Raw genomic sequence first — 16,580 nt, forward strand, 5'->3', positions numbered from 1 at the left:
GTAAACTGGAGACAAGTCAGAGGCTTGGTTTTCAGTCTTGGTCTCTACGATTTTAATAGCGGCAAGACGTTTGGTACGTCGCTATATCTTTTTGAGCCTTCAAATACCCATCTGTGAAATGAGAAGAATTCTTATCTTCCTGATTTTAGGGGGCTGTTAGAAGTATCAAACAGGAAAAAAAGGGGGGGGAGGCATCAAACGAGATGTTACCCGTGAATACGTTTCATAACCTGCAAAATGCTAAAACGTTATTTCCTCTTGTTGGTATGTCATTTACACCAAAATAAGCCATTCTTCACAAAATGGCTCTGTATAAAAAAATGAACATCAGCATCACCGAGGCTGGAATCCTGAGGCCTCAAGGGCCAACGGTGACATCGTACATAGGACAATGATGAAAACGCCAAACGCCTGAGCCTAGCTCAGAGCTCGCGGCCAGGAAGCCTTCCTCACCGCAATGTGGGGTAACCCAAGCTCCCGTTCCCGAGGCTCCAGTGCAGAGGTGGCACTGATTTCTACAACTTTCCTTGCCCCAAAGGGACCACATTCAAATCATGCATCAAGCTCTCACCTTACCGGTGGCTCCTTTAACACACTGGGGAAGCTGAGAGAGAGGAGAACACATCCCATCCAGGGATGTGATCCAGGGTAATACGAGATGCCCCCTAAGCTCACAGGAGGGCAAGGCGCCCGTGGGAAGCCCCACAGGCATCTCTCTGCGAGCTCAACGCCCCAGCTCAGAGCCAACCAGCCTTTCACCCCTGTCCGAGCCCAGGGGACTAAATATATACAGACGAGGTAAGGCAGAGGTGCACTGTCTCCTGTGACGCAAAGAACTCAGCACAGGTTTCAAACGCTTCCCGTCTCCCCAAAAGCTCCCACGGTGTCACCGGCTGCTCTCCCACCTCCACTCTGTTCCCACACCCTGCTGTCAGCAGGTTCCTCTGCGGGGATCCTTAGGCAGGCCAGCACTGGCCTTTCTTCCCAGGTCCCCGGGGCAGACCCTCATGGAACTGCCTTGCACACATCCCCTGGGCTAACGAGAAACAGGGTCCTCCACTACCTGGACCACTACCCCATATACAGCTCATCTCAGAGGCACTCACTTGAGTGTCCACAGTGACAGTCTCCAAACCAGCCTTTCATCCAAGGCTGCCTTGACAATTTTTTTAAATGTTTATTTATTTTTGAGAAGGGGGGGGGGGGGAGACACAATCCGAAGCAGGCTCCAGGCCCTGAGCTGTCAGCACAAGCCCAACGACGCAGGGCTCGAACTCACAAACGGTGAGATCATGACCTGAGCCAAAGTCGGACATTTAACCGACTGAGCCACCCAGGCTCCCCGACCCAAGGCTGCTTTGAACCCTGGCCCTCCTGGTTCAATGAGATCATCCCAGCTTTTCCCGATTTCTTCTGGGCACAGAGGTTTCCTAAGAGTTCAAATCCATCACAACACTCCTCAGCTCCCCCCCACCCCCGGTTGGCAGAGTGAAATGGATCTCACCCCAGTACCAGCTAGCGTCTTAAATTCAGGATCCACTCCTTGGCTCAAACCCACATTTATTTTACGTAAGAATCACCCTAGCCATCTTCCCCCACACTCTGATCCACAGTTATTTGGGGAAGGAAAGTTTCTACTGAACAGGCTAGTCTCTTTTCTAAAACACGGAAGCCACGTTACTTTCTTCATTTAAAAAACCAACAAGGGGGCGGGGGGAGGGGGCTGAATAAATAATAAACAGCACGTCGGCCCCCGCGCGGCGCAAAACGCCTATAAGTACATCTTTTTATTGCCCTTGTCTGCCATTCAGATTTGGGACATAATCACATCAGCCTGCCTTTCTGAGAATTCGTAGCTGTGTTTTTAATCTAATTCCGGGGACTGGAGATAAATCATCGTGAAGGGTCCCGATTTTCCGAGCCAAGAGCTTGCAGCAGCAGGAACAGCGATGGCATGCTAAGGTAAGGGGCCGGCCAGGAAGGGGGCGGGGGGGGGCCGCATGCAGTGATGAAGACCACACGCCCGTGATGTTTGTCTTCGTGCCAGCCTGCAGGGTCGCAGGGATGAAAGACAGACCCAGCTACTCGGAGGTAAATCAATAAGCACACAGGAAGCGGAGGGCAGGGGCGGGGAGGAGACGGCCCCACCGGCGAGGCACGGCTTGCATCTTGCACCGCTCAACAGACGTGCATGGTGTGTGCAACACCACCCCGGCAAAGCCCGGTACGAGGGAGCTGGGTGTGCAAGGCCATGTCACAGGTGAAGGCCCAGGGGTCAGCCTTCACGACCCAAGTGGCTAATGCCCAGAGGGGCCCCCCCTCTCAGAGGAACGCTGCACCCACTGCACGCCCCGTGGCCGCTGATGCGTTCCGACCTGGGGAAGAGAGGCCACTGTCTCCCGACATCCAAGTTGGCAGTCGGCGGCCACCGAATCCTGGCTTTAGACTACAGCCCTCGGCTCTTGCTTTGCTCCCGCCATTTGTGGCGGAAACAAGTGCTGGCCTCTGCTGTCACCACGGCTTCTCTCCTGGGTGAGGCAGAGGTTGCCCAGTACTGCAAAAGGCAGGCCTCCCTCAATCCATTAAAGCTGTGCCTTCTAAGGGGCGCCTGGGTGGCCCAGTCGGTTGAAGGTCCGACTTTGGCTCAGGCCGTGCTCTCGCGGTTCATGGGTTCGAGACCTGCACCGGGCTCTGTGCCGCCAGCTTGGAGCTCAGAGCCTGGAGCCTGCTTCAGGGTCTGTGTCTCCCCCTAAATAAACATTAAAAAAAAAAAATTTTTTTTTAAAGCTATGCCTTCTAAAACAGTGGCCAAGGGCCACATGTGGCCGTTTCAACCTAAACTTAAATTGACTAAAAGTAAGTGAAAGAAAATAAATTCAGTTCTCAGTCCTACCGGTCCTGTGCCAGTCGACACGCTGGACCACACAGACACAGAACGTCTCCGTCGCCGCAGGAAGGGCTAGCAAAGAGCGCTGTGTTTGAAGACCTGCCGTGGGGCCAGGAAGACAGGGTCTTCCGGCTCTTGGCTGGCAGCAGTGACATGATCATGGACGTCACCACTGTTGCTAACAATGACCCCGTGGATAACAGAATTTTGTGCTTATTTTTGACTCCCCACCGTGGTCCTGATTGTCATGAAGTCCTATTTCTAGGGGACCCGCCCCAAAATGCACAAAGCATGCCTCACGTGACAATCGAGACCTCAAGGTCTCACAGCAACGTAAGAGACAATCCAAATCTTGATGCTGATCAGCCACCGACCCTGCCTTCTCTGATTTATAGCATCATCAGCCACTTCAATGCCAGAAGGCTGCCCATGCCACTTCTTCGAAGGCCCCAGGTCCACAGGTCGATAAACCAATCAATTAGGTCGAAATTAACTGTGGCTCATTTTAAACTGAGGGAAATTGATTTTTGCATCTACGTGGCTGGACTGAATATGCCATGTGCCAATGGATTCGGGCATACCTAGAGAATACACGGGAAGGTTCTATGCTCAACAAAGTGAACGCCCTACCCCTAGCAGCCCAGACCACTTATGAAGAAATACTAGCCCTCGATTATTCAAACCAAAATGTAGCGAGCTCTCCTTTACTGCCATCACAACTAACTCTTTTTTTTTAAATGTTTTGAAAAGTTAACGTAATACCTCAGCTTGAAGAGATTTCTGTGCAGTTAACTCTCAATTATCGGCATCTGACTTGTTGTCGAAAATTCTACACGCCAAACTGGCTTTCCCTGAACACGTTTATGCCAGCCATTTCACAGATCAGCTACTCAAGAAAGCAAACTCATTTCAATATTCACCTAAGCAAAATTTTTTTTTTTTTTCAACGTTTTTTATTTATTTTTGGGACAGAGAGAGACAGAGCATGAACGGGGGAGGGGCAGAGAGAGAGGGAGACACAGAATCGGAAACAGGCTCCAGGCTCAGAGCCATCAGCCCAGAGCCTGACGCGGGGCTCGAACTCACGGACCGTGAGATCGTGACCTGGCTGAAGTCGGACGCTTAACCGACTGCGCCACCCAGGCGCCCCCACCTAAGCAAAATTTAACCAGGAGGGTAACCTGGTGCTTTAAATGAAAAGGCTAAATAAATACAGAGCAAAGGTAAATCGGTTACTTTTTGGATTACCTCCTTTCCAGGTTATTAGAATGTTCCTGTGTCTGCCCATGACTGGCTCCATCTACCTCCGGCCCTGGGATGGAACGATGGCAATACAAAGATGGCTGTCACCTCTAAGGAGGAACAGACCCAAATATGACAATGAAATGCCCTGACAACATCCATCTTCAGCTGTGGGATATTAGTTTGCTCTTAGGACCTGCCTCCTGGATCCCAGGTCCCAGAGCAATTGATTAAACACACCACTGACTTCATTTTGCAGAATATAAAGAAAATAGTCTCAAAAAGAACATGAGCAAAACCAAGATCCGTGATGTCTGCGTTCTGACGTTCTCGCAAATCTGGGCTCTTCCCCTCTAGGGAACGGCTCTCCAGCAGCTTGCCAAGAAACAAGAGCTACCATGCTGCTCTTCCCGCCTGCAGGAGCCCTGAGTGCAACGAGACTGCCTTTTCCTTCACCTGGCCTGGAGGAAAAGTAACAACCTATCTCACACTCTGACACTGCACGTAAGTCCCTGCCTTTTGATAGTCATATACCATAAATAACATTTTGGAGCCAGAGCGAATCTCATTCATTACTCATGGTATCAGCGGCTATGGATAACAGAAAGCCATCGATATTGCAAGTTCCAAATTTTCTGAACATACATGCCATACATGTGGGTAGAATGTTTCCGGAAAGACACACAGAAAAACTGAGGACAGTGGCAGCACAAAAACATAAACAGGGGACGCGAGAAGGAGGGAAATTTACTTCTCGCTATATTCTTGCACAAATCATATCTTATAAACATGTATTACCCACTGAAGGCTAAATGAACCCACTGGAAGGCTTTTCATTTTCTCTGTTTACTTCTCCGTCTCCTCGCCCCTCCCCCATCCCTTCTTCCTCCCATCCCTTCCACCTCCCACAGCCTCCACCCACCGTGCCCCAAGATGTACAAGCCCCTAATGAACTAAAGGGTGGCCAGAGCCTGAGCAAGGAGCAGCCCGCAAGAAGACGAGATGCCAAGTGGAACCAGGAAGTTTTTCAAGGTCACGGCCTTTACCGACCCAACCCAACACCCCAGGCCAACTCTTCACCTACATAGAAGGCCCCGTGAAACAACAAATGCTTTGCCTTCTCATCTTTTGGAAGCAAACAGGTCAAGCATCCTGACGTCAGAATCAACCCGCCGATTCTTTCCCAAGCAAGGGTATCATGCAAGAATCTACTCCAAAGAGATCTAAAGCCACAAGTACCCCACCCCCAAAGGAGGCTCTTTGTCCCCGGGCCTTGTGCTGTAACAGACACTTTATTTTCAGTCTCAAATCAGGACATTGAATACTCCCTGGCCTCTAAAAAAGCAGGAATTATGAAGAGAGAGCTCACTGGAAGGAAAATAAACCTGTAAATCCTGTTAGGCTTTGCGCTTCATTCCAAAGGATTTTTTCCCCAAAACAATACCATTAGCAATACCATGATAGCCCTAAAAGGGAGGCTTCTGTACAACAGAATCCCAGCTCTTTGTTCCACATAACCCCCAGGACAGCACAGCAAAATCAGGACTTCACTACCCTCACCACGGAGAGAGCCAACCCACTTTCCCTCTCCGTTTGTGGGCTCGCCATGGTCCTCCTCCTAAATACCTTTTCTGTAACTTGGATGTGCTTCCTACCCTCTGGGCTCCTCCTCTTCCAAGCGGGCAGTCGGTCCACAAATATTCATTAAGGGCTTCCCAAGTGCCAGCCACAGAGAAGAGAAAGGCTTGGTCCATGCCCTCAAGGAGCAAACAGGGAAATGAGACAAACAAGCAATTATAACACAAGGCAGTAAGTGCTGCAACCAAGTTCAAAAGAGCTCTTCCCACTGGCGCCTGCCCGGGAATGCTTGGAGGTGTTCCCTGGATGCCGAAGAAGGGAACAGGGGCTTTGCGAGCAAAGACAGGAGTGGGAGAAGACCATCTCAGGCAGAGGAAAAGCAAGCATGACGACACAGAGGCAGGGAGCAGGCGTCAAGTCTGGAAGAAAGTCAGTGTGGCAAGAACGATGGAGGCCCCCGTCTTCGACTTGGCACTTTTGCGGCGGGGCTCAACCTCGGAACTCTGAACTTGGGACTTCGACTTGGCCCTTTTTCGGCGGGGCTCAACCTCGGAACTCTGAACCCGGGACAGAAAAGTCCTAATATCTGACAGCAACTTGTTTTCACTGCTCTTCCCATATTTTATTATTACAAACATGCCCGCAAGGGATCACGGCAGAAACCACTCTCCCACGTTCCAGAACACGAGGAGGAATATCGTCACAGGAACCATGCCTAGTTTGCTCCGTAGGTGACTGGAGCCGGAGAAAAAGAGAACCGGCATTGCCTCCGACACAGTGCTCTTTCTCAGCTGCAGGCCAGCTACCTCCCTGCAGAAGCTCTCCTTCCCCTGTTCCCGAAGCCGGTGGCCTCAACGTCACCCCTACAGCTTCTCCGGTCAGACAGCTTCAGCTTCCAGCCCTAATCTGTGTTGCCAGGCATCCACTTAACCTCACTCGAAGGTCAGAGGGCAAGAAGCTGCAGTGGCTGAGCCCGATGACCCTTTATCCCTCCATCTCCCATGCCCTCCCGTATCACACAACCCACTAACATCCGACCTTAGGGTTGTAGCCGCTTTATTGTGTATTTGCTCCTGTCCAGCACGGTCACACGCCTGGATTTGCATCTGCTGTATCTACTCCCTTAAACTGAAAACTTTCTGGGGTGGGGGGGGTGAGAGATGAACAATGTCCTGCCCTCCCTCATTTGCATGCCCGTCTCGATTTAGAACTGCACTCTCTTCCACGGGCTACTGTGGGAAAATATTGCAATTCCTCAGGTTAAAAGGAAGGGGGAAAAAAAAAATAGTTACAAACAGAGAGGGAGGGAGGCAAACCATAAGACTCTCAAATACAGAGAAAAGCCTGAGGGTGGATGGGGGGGTGGGGGAGAAGGGAAAACGGGTGAGGGTGGATGGGGGGGTGGGGGAGAAGGGAAAACGGGTGATGGGCATTGAGGAGGGCACTTGTTGGGATGAGCACTGGGTGTTGGAGGTAAGCGATGAACCACAGGAATCTACCCCCCAAAACCAAGAACAGACTTTACGCACGGTACGTTAGCCAATTTGACAATAAATTATATTAAAAATAAATAGACGTTTAAAAAAAACTGACAGGCGAGGGGAGGGGAGGAATGAAGTGAACTTGGCTTAGAGCTAGAAGCAGAAGGGACATATAATTTATAGTCCGCATCCTGACACTGGAGAGTGAAGGCAGCGCTTTCATAACCAGCACAGACAACTTACAAACTAGGTCTGTCCCAGGGAAAACAGAGGCGAATGGTCACCCTTGCTAGAAAGGTCATTCCAAATAGATGAGGGACTCCGGAGCTCCAAGAGGGACGCGCCAAAGCCCTTCAGTCACCTACTCTTGAGCTTTCAGCCTGAAGGGGCTGTGCCAAACATGCTTGAGGCAGATAGCCCAGTACCGGGAAGTTCTTCCTTCTACCTAACTCAGATCCTTAAAGATTCGAGTTAATCCCACTTTTATTAACCTCGGGGCCTCAGAGAAGAGAAAAACACTGCCCTGGGCCTTCGTGGTAGGAATTCCTCATTATGAGTTCGCCTGCTAGCTCTCCATTCCTCAACTGAACCAAACGCCATCTGGTTGGCTCAGAAATACAAAAGCGGAGGGTTTGAGAGTCATTCCCAATGAGAACACAGTTCATCTTTAACTTGCCCCACATCCCCAGGAGCCCTCACAAACCAAACCCCAGCAAGAAATGGCACCTGTATGCATATTTTTGAGACTAAGAAGCTCCTTTTTTTTTTAATGTTTATTTATTTTTGAGAGAGAGAGAGAGACGCAGAACGCAAGCGGAGGAAGGGGAGAGAAAGTGAGGGAGACACAGAATCTGAAACAGGCTCCAGGCTCTGACCTGTCAGCACAGAGCCCGACGTGGGGCTCGAACTCATGAACCGCGAGATCGTGACCTGAGCCCTGAAGTCAGACCCTAACCGACTAAGCCACCAGGGCGCCCCCTAGGAAGCTCTTCCCTCAGCCAAAACTATAGCTGCGGGGGACATGAGCTCCAGAAAGAATGGACTCCCACCCCTCCCCACTCCCAGCCCCCAGAGAGCTGATTCAAGACAGCAGAGCTGGGTGGCTGTTAAGACTCAATGAACAAGGCAGTATCTCTTGTTTCCCCTCCCCCGCCCCCACCCAACATGGGGATGCTGCTGTCCCAGTTGAGAGCAAGGACCTTGCTGTTTTCTTTTCAACATACAAAAAGAAGTTTCAGATGGGGGTGGAGAGGGGAAGAAGGTCGGGACCCACAAACAAATCAAGCAGGCGGGCTCCGGCAGCCCTTGCCCACAGCAGTTACATGCCCCCTTGGCACACACTCTTTCCCAGGGACTGATGGTTGATGGAAATCAGATGCTCCCACCCACTTGCCACCATCCCAAGCCCCTTTGGAGCCGTGTTTTGTTTTTTTTTTTTTTTAATTTTAGAAAGCAGTTATTTAAGAAGCCTTGTATAAAGAGAGCACAACTATTTGATCACCCAAAGGTCACCGGGACAATGCCAACAAAAAACGAAACAGCAGGCAACTCTGCCCCACGTGACCTTGGGCTAGTCACTTCACCTTTCTCAGCTTGTGTTTCTTTATCGACAAAATGGCACAATCAGTGAGGTGGTTTATAAGGTTCTTCCTGGCTTCAAGGGTTGAATATTTAACTCTCTGTATTTCCTGAAGACATGGCTAAAGAAAATCAGTGAAGGGAGGCAGAACTCGGACTCATCTTTTAACTTCTACTTTAAATGGGAACATTTTGACTCCAGAAATCGTGCAATTTGCCATCTCCTCTGGCCCCACTTTTCCCCCCACCCCCACCCCACCACTGACCTTCCAGCTCTGCTGATGTCAATCTTAACCACAGGGCTGGGAGTCTCATGAGGCAAAGAACATGGTCAAATTAATTTCGCCAATGCTGATACTAACCCCCACAAACTCGGTTTGCTATTCCTAGCAGTAAGTCTGGCCATAAAAGCGAAATTCATGTTACTTATGAGCTAATAAACCCATTGCCTGGATAGACATAAATCAGTTACTGAATAATGCCCACCAAATTCTTGCAGTCTTTCAAACCCCTAAGTGTCATGAGTTAATATCCCTGTCCAAAAATAAAGTCAGTATCTCAAAGGGGGAGGTGGAATGGATAGACCACCCTCCCCCCCCCCCCCCCCCGCAACCAACAACAACAAAATTCAGCCCTTACACAAACACACAGACGCACGCACACCCCTTGCTCTGACCACGGCAAGATAGTCAGCTTTCAGGTTTGCCCACCTTAATTGTGGTGCGGAAACCCCCTCCCCTGCCTGCTCTGTGTAAGTATCCTGCAACTGCGGGGTCCTCGCCTCCACTGCCAACTGACGATACACACTAAAGAAACCCCGTTTTTCAGCCACATGTAAAATGAAGCTGCACCCCTCCTCTACCTGCTGGAAACTACGCCGGTGTGCCCCCACCCCGGGGAAATGTGCACAGCACCCCGCGAGTTTACCTGGCAGACGTTTGCTAAAATCGACAGGAAGAAGGAAAGATCAATGCAATTCAAGTGCTGACGGTTGTACTCGTGCGAGGGGGGGAAAACACAAATGCAAGCCGGGAAGTCCCCAGTGGTGCCTGCACCTGGGAGGCCACCGCAGAGGATGGATGCGGGGCTGAGGAAGTGCGGGGAGAGGAAAGAGCCGGAGGAAGGCGGGTGGCCAGCCGCTCACCTGTCCGTACACCTTGATGGGCTCCGGCTGCAGGGCAGCGCTCCGTCTCCTCCGGAGCGGCTTCTCGTCCGCCCCCCGGGGCCCCCCGCGCGCCCACAGCCGCAGCTCGCGCGGCTCGCCCTGCACCACGCGGAAGCCCCGGTCCTGGGGCAAGGGCGCGCGGCCGCCGTGCAGCGTCTGCGTCCACACCTCGCACAGAGCCCCGGGCGGCAGCAGCGCGACCAGGGTGAATAGGAAGGGGAGTCGGGACTCCCTCCTGCTGCTCCGTGTCGCCATGTTCGGGCGAACGCTGCCGCAGGTGGCGCCGCCGCCAGGAGAGAATGTGCAGCGCGAGGCCGGGACGGCGGCTGGGCCGGGGCCGCGCGCGCCGCTCCCGGGGCTCCAGGCCGCCCGCGCCGCTCGGGGCCGCCCCGCTGCGCCCGCCGCCGCCGCCGGGTCCCGCTCGGCTTGGCGCGGCGCCGTCACGTGTGCGGCTCGCAGCCGCGTCCCCCCTTCGCGCACTTTCTGCGCTCGGCGGCCTCGGCGCCGCTCGGGCCCCTCCCCCGCGCGGGGATGGGGAAGTCAAGGCAGCGAGCGCCCGCGAGCGTGCGTCCCCTTGGCCCGCCGGCGGGCGCACCGCGTCGTCCTCCCTGCGGCGGTCGAGAGTTGTGTGGGGCTCGCTCGTCTTCCCCGGAGTTAGTTGCCTCCTCCGCAGGGTCGCGTCGAGGTCGCCCTAAACCGGTCTCCTTCCCTGACTGCACAGCCCCCGGTCCTGTCTCGCCGCACGACCACCTCCCCCGGCCCCCCGCCGCATCCCCACCTCGGAGGGAGAGCCCGGAGCCAAAGAAAACGAGCTCTGAGAAGGCAGAACACGGCAGCCGGCAAATTACGGTCCAGATGAACCCGCCCCCATTGTGAAATTCACACGGTTTCTACTACTCTGGGCATCAAAACGTATTTGAAGTGGCCACAGCCAAAAACTACCCTCCATCGAGCTCAACTGCCCAGGCCCCGAGCACAGTAAATACGCGCCCGCACAGAGGCAGTAAGAGCCAGGGACCATCCCAAAAGGGGACAAGCACACAGTTATACAGTGGTTCCTTGCACACGTGAGTGCCTGTGCCTGACACTGGGCCCCGGCACAGCGGCTCGCCTGTGACCCTCCAGGGTGACCAAGCACTGAGCCACCCTACCTACGCTGCTGCCAAACGGGCACAATATGCCAGTCCTCTCAGCCTGCGGCCAACACCTGCCGCAAGCCTCTAAAGCTTGCCACTGGGGGTGGGAGGGGACAGACACTCAAAAGAGGGAGGAGGACACAGGTTACAGCTCAATTCAGCTTAAAGATCCAGACCCTCTTTGAACCGCGAGATACAGTTTCCGCTGGTTGGAACTACGGAGGCACACCCAAGGTAAACATGGATTTGCGGGTTTGTAGCAGCAGTCAAGACCTATCTACTGTGGCCTCCTCTCTTCCATTTTATATTTCACTGTGCTCAGGTCTCAGATCCTGGGTTTTGATAAGACTAAAGACAGAAGGAGCAAGGCTAAAGATGAGGCCGCTTCTACGGTCGTCCAGTCCTTGGTTTAGAGGGAGCAGGGGGTGATCGGTTCAGTTCTCCCAAAATGCTCCTTGTTCTCAACAAACCACAGTAGCTTGATTTCTCCACCCTGCCCTAGAGTCCTCTCCAGTTAGCTTAGCAGAGGCCCCCTCCCCTGCCAAGCGTCACCCTTCCAAAGGAGGGACAGCCTTTCCTCACCTCCTTAAACCCAGCATTCTGCCACCCTCCCCACCCCATGCCAGACTTGCTGGGGACCAGGCCTCAGGTTCTGCAGTCCCCTACCTCTTCCCAGCCCATTTTCTCCCCGAAGCAGGTTTCCCTCCAAACCCCATCTTGCCGTCCATCTCAATACAATCACAGAACCACCTGGTTCTCCCCACCTAGCAGATCGCTTATCCTCTGGGAAAGCCACGGAACCACTGCCAGCTCCCACCCCCAATCTAGACCAGTGATGTCTTGTCAGGACCACCTTACCAGAAGCGGACCACCCTGTGGCCTCCCCGGACCAACAGCAAAGGCACTGCTACCCCTACTTAACCCCCAAGGATAAATGAGAGGAACACAGTTCAAGTCACAACACCGTGCAGATGATTCAATTATTGTTTTTTTTCCATGTACATTTAACGAGAACTTCTCTACAAGAACAAGTGTCAGAGTCCCAGCAGCATGAGGATGGCAGCAGAAAACAGAGACACAGGTCCCTTAAGTGTGGATTTGAAGATAAGGAGCCGCTTTTCCCACACAAAACTGCTGGCTTGAGGCTCAGATGGCAATTTGCAAGGGCCAGCTACTTGCTGATTTTGATTTTGATATGCAACTTGGATGCAGGAAGCCTGGCAAGAATGCTCAAACATGGTTAATGTACTCCTTGAAAGCCCTCCTCTGTGGTCGTTATCTACATTCCAGGCCGTTCTCAGGTGGATAATCGGCAAAGCCAGAGACTGTGTATGCCCCGTAACCACAGGGCACGATGGAAAGCACACTGAATTTTGAGTTAGGAAATCTGCTTTCTAACTTGGAGGACTTGGCCGAATAAATTCCCCAAGCTTCAATTTTCTCATCTACAAAAAAAGGACCTTAATCCGTATCTATCACACGAGACTGCTCAGAGTATCAGATAGAATCACATAGATAAAATAAAATAACTACGGTTGTAAAGGCCGCAGAAAGGAGTATTATGGACGAGTGGCATTAGAGACATGCATTCTAGTCCTGGCTTTGCAACCAAGTGACCATGTGATTTTTGTTCTGGTCATCTCGCCCGTCTGGGCGCTGGTTTCTTCATATGCGACACGAAAAGAGGTTTTGCAGCCCTGATTGTTCCCTGCCCGCTTCAGGACCCCCACGTGAGCGTGAGATGGGAGCAGCCACAGGTGAGGCCACCTACGAGGGGTTGGAGCTGGATTGTGCAATTGAGCGGGGTGTTCTGCCTAGCTTCAAAACCGGATCTGGGTTGTAAACACGCCACCACTTCCTCCATGCCTCCAAAACAACATCACCATTGGGGTGGGAATGTAGACAGAGGGAGGCAGTACTCTCATCACCCTCTGCCCCAACGTGTACGGCCTCGATCTCCGTGCTGTGCAGTATCACAAGGAAAATCATCAGGCGTAGGAATACTAGACTCACGGCTGCGTAACAAAGTCTTGAGCCTGTGGTCAGCCTTTAAGCGGCCCTCCTCTGTCCTGCCCATTCTAGGCCATCCGGAGCTCCGGCTGGAGATAAAGCTAGGCGAAAACCACCCAGAGGTCTTGGCGTCCCACATTTTTATCCAGATGGAGTCACTTTTAAAATAGTAACAAGGACAGCCATGAGGAGAAGGGAAAAAAAATCCCAAAAGCCTAACTGAACTTCTTTCTGTTCTCTCTTTCTCCCCTCATTGCCTTCCCAAATGCCAGAATCTGTCTGCTCGCCCTCCCCCGCTGCCCCCGGCCTCCCCAACTCCTGTCCCTCTTCCCAGCACCTGTACCCAGCATAGGTAGGTTACAAGCCCTCACACTAAGGTTCTAAGTCCCCCGCAGTCTTTGATACTTCCTCTCTGGTCACGTTACTTAACCTCATCTTCCTCTCCAACTATAAGCAGCAGGAGGCCAACAATGGGCTTGTCCTGCTCATGTGTGTTCCCAGTGCCCAGCATAATCCTGGCACATAATCAACATCCAGTGATACTTACAGAATGAATGCAAATGAATGAGGGGAGGGATGACCCCCCCCCCACCTTTGCTTGTGGCGAGGGTTTGGGGTGGTTAAAGAGCCAATGCAGCTGAATCTTAACCTTTTCTTACCACCACCACTCCCCCCACCCCCCACCACTTCTTTCTTCCAAAGTTGGCTTCTCTGAGTCACAACCAGACCCCAGAAGTCGCCGAGACAGAAAAGGGACTCTCCCTGCCCAACACTTAGAGTGGTCAAATTTATCCCCCTACCCATCACGTTAGCCAAATAACTATCATCCATCTCACCATCCAGGGTAAGACAGAAGTACCCCCCCTGCTGTTGTCAGAAACTCCTTTCGTTAAGGCAAAGTCCGGGATAATTGATGGAGTTAAAAATACGGTGCACCCAGAACAAGTAACTTAGATTCTCACTCTAGAATAAATTAACTTCAAAGAGGAGGTTCTGGAAATAGGAGTAACTTTTGCAGAGCAGAAGTTTACATTTGCATAGCATTATAACAACATCATCTATCAAATGGCGTCTCCCAGCAACCCGTGGAAGTGGGCCAACGCGGGCATTACTGACATCCCCATTTCACAGATTTTGAGAATAAAGGCTCAGGAAGGAAGATCACATCACTGGCTCAAAGCCACACACTTTGTACGAGGTAGATTCAAACCAAGCCGCTCTGACTTTTTCTGCCACCATCTGATCTCCCTGAGGCAGAGAGAAGAGCCGGTGTATCAAGTCCAGGGGTGGGCAAGGCCCTGAGAACCAGCACAAAAGACAGAACTGCTCAGGTCCTCTCCCCTCTCACGGCCCAGCCCTGCTTCAACCCCCCACAGGCGGCTCGTGGTGCTCATTTGCCTTTCTCCCTCCTCAGGCCCTCGATTGGGCCACGTGGGGAGTTATGTTATAGTGCTCCCAGGTCAAATCCTGTTTTCTATACTCCTCTAGAAAAACGTAATGAGGGATTTGCTTGTGAATTTTCAAATGGGGTATTTTGTTCCCGTGAAGGAGCGCAGGCTTTAAAGGCTGCCCTCAACCTCTGGGTCCACTGCTCACCTAGGGGTCTTGCCTTGATCTCCCCGCAACTCAACTTCTTGAACCTCTGTGACAAGAAAGTGTGTGGTGCAAAAACATAGAAAAGGTCATTATTGTTATGTAGACTCCGGGATTAAAAACTCCTGGCAGGTCTGCTGAGGGACACTGGGAAATTATCTCCTTCTCCATGAGTATAGACTGGGACGCCCCTTCCCGGGTTTGGGCAGAATGAGAAGATCTAAAACTGGAGATTCTTTGAAAACCTCTGAAAAATTGCATATCAAAGACTTCTATGTCCTTCCCTTGGAGCCTTTACAATAACTGAGGGGCGCCTGGGTGGCTCAGTCAGTTGAGCGTCCGACTTCGGCTCAGGTCATGCTCTAAACGGTCCGTGAGTTCCCCGCGTTGGGCTCTGTGCTGACAGGTTGGAGCCTGGAGCCTGCTTCGGATTCTGTGTCTCCCTTTCTCTCTGCCCATCCTCCGCTCACGCTCGCGCGCTGTCTCTCTCTCTCTCTCTCAAAAATAAACATTAAAAAAAACTTTAAAAACAAGTAACACTGGGTGGGCATGGCTTTAGGCACTGGAGCGTAAGGAGGCATGGAAAGCCACTTGGACAGACTCAGTTTAAGTGTGTGATGACCGGAATTGCTCTTGGCACTCTCAAGACAAGAAGAGTAGACTAACCCATGCTGGCTTTTTGGCCCTCCTTTGTCTAATACATTCCACTCAGACATAGAATCCCCAGAAACCCTCCTCCATTTTCCTGTGCCAGTCAAAAATGGAGACAAAAACGCCCCACACACCTTGCCATTGTTTACTCTTCAACTAAAAGGTCACTTCTTGATTCTGCCCAGATACTCCCCCAACCACTCCAAAGCCCTACAAACTTGATACATGCCTCTCCTGAGATGTTGATCATATTCTTCCTTCCATTAGACCAACAACCTTAGTGCTATTAAAAAACAAAAGTTCAGGGACACCTGGGTGGCTCAGTCGGTTGAGCATCCAACTTCGGTTCAGGTCATGACCTCACGGTTCGTGAGTTTGAGCCCCATGTGGGGCTCTGTGCTGACAGCTCAGAGCCTGGAGCCTGCTTCGGATGCTGTGTCTCCCTCTCTCTCCAAAGCCCTCCCCCACTCGCACTCTGTCTCTCTCAAAAATAAACATTAAAAAAAAAAGTTCAACTGAGTAAATTTTAAAGATCTCCTTGGCTTTATCTGATGATTTATGAACCAGGCAGCATCCCATCCAACAGAAAGGAGCTCCAAAGAGCTGTACAAAATAAAAGAAATACAGGCAGAGGGGGCAGGAGGAGGAAGTTATTCACAAAAGCAAAGAATGGATTACTTTTGGCAAGGTCACCTTTCTTTAGGGGACCGCAGGGGTCTATCAGGCAGATACCTTAGAAGTGCTGACCAGGTAATTCCAAATTGACTGGTTTAAGAGTCCATTCCTGGAGGAGACTGAAATTATAATTAAGTCTAAATTTGGTGGCATGGGGCTTAGCACAAGTGACTCCATTTGGGGCCTGTTGTCTTTTTTTTTTTTTAACAGTACTTACCTCCTTTTCTAACTTATAATTAGGTTTTTCCGACCTATCCCCCTGTCTGGCACTTAATAGATTATAATAGGTTACAGAGTGGAAATGAATGGCTGGGGGGGATGGAATGATTACTGCTCTAGGGAGAAGGAATTTCCCCATCCCAGTGGCCGCAACAAAGGACACTAGAAAGATAGCTGAGGTTCCTGTCAGCACCAAGTGAGTCAGCCTAGTGAAGAAAAGTGAGTCCTTCCGTCGTGACAAACTTTTATGTGTGATCCGGTCATTGCCGACCGCCCGATGATAGGGAAGATAGGGAACAAGTATCTGGAAAGGACCGAGCCACTACTAAGTTAAATTAGACTGAAGTGGCTCTAATGCTTTGGTG

The 16,580-nt window shown here is 51.6% G+C and overlaps 1 protein-coding gene and 1 long non-coding RNA gene across 3 annotated transcripts in view; one reads left to right on the top strand and one right to left on the bottom strand.

The window, feature by feature from the left end:
• The window catches only part of SORL1 (sortilin related receptor 1), a 172,679-nt gene extending 162,032 nt beyond the window's left edge, over positions 1–10,647 (bottom strand). For both annotated transcript variants that reach the window (XM_053900357.1, XM_019468850.2), the window contains exon 1: positions 9,911–10,647. In XM_053900357.1, coding sequence (XP_053756332.1) covers positions 9,911–10,186 — 276 coding nt within the window. In that variant the 5' untranslated portion in view covers positions 10,187–10,647. The remainder of the gene's footprint in view (positions 1–9,910) is intronic.
• Positions 1,655–5,127, top strand: LOC109278492 (uncharacterized). Its single transcript, XR_002085684.2, has 3 exons — positions 1,655–1,962; positions 4,487–4,633; positions 5,041–5,127. It is a non-coding gene; the product is annotated as an uncharacterized LOC109278492 (long non-coding RNA).
• Positions 10,648–16,580: the final 5,933 nt, after the last annotated feature.

Source organism: Panthera pardus, unplaced genomic scaffold (genome assembly GCF_024362965.1).
Source record: "Panthera pardus isolate Hobbes unplaced genomic scaffold, ASM2436296v1 HiC_scaffold_12, whole genome shotgun sequence".
In the NCBI taxonomy this organism is placed as follows: Eukaryota; Metazoa; Chordata; class Mammalia; order Carnivora; family Felidae; genus Panthera; species Panthera pardus.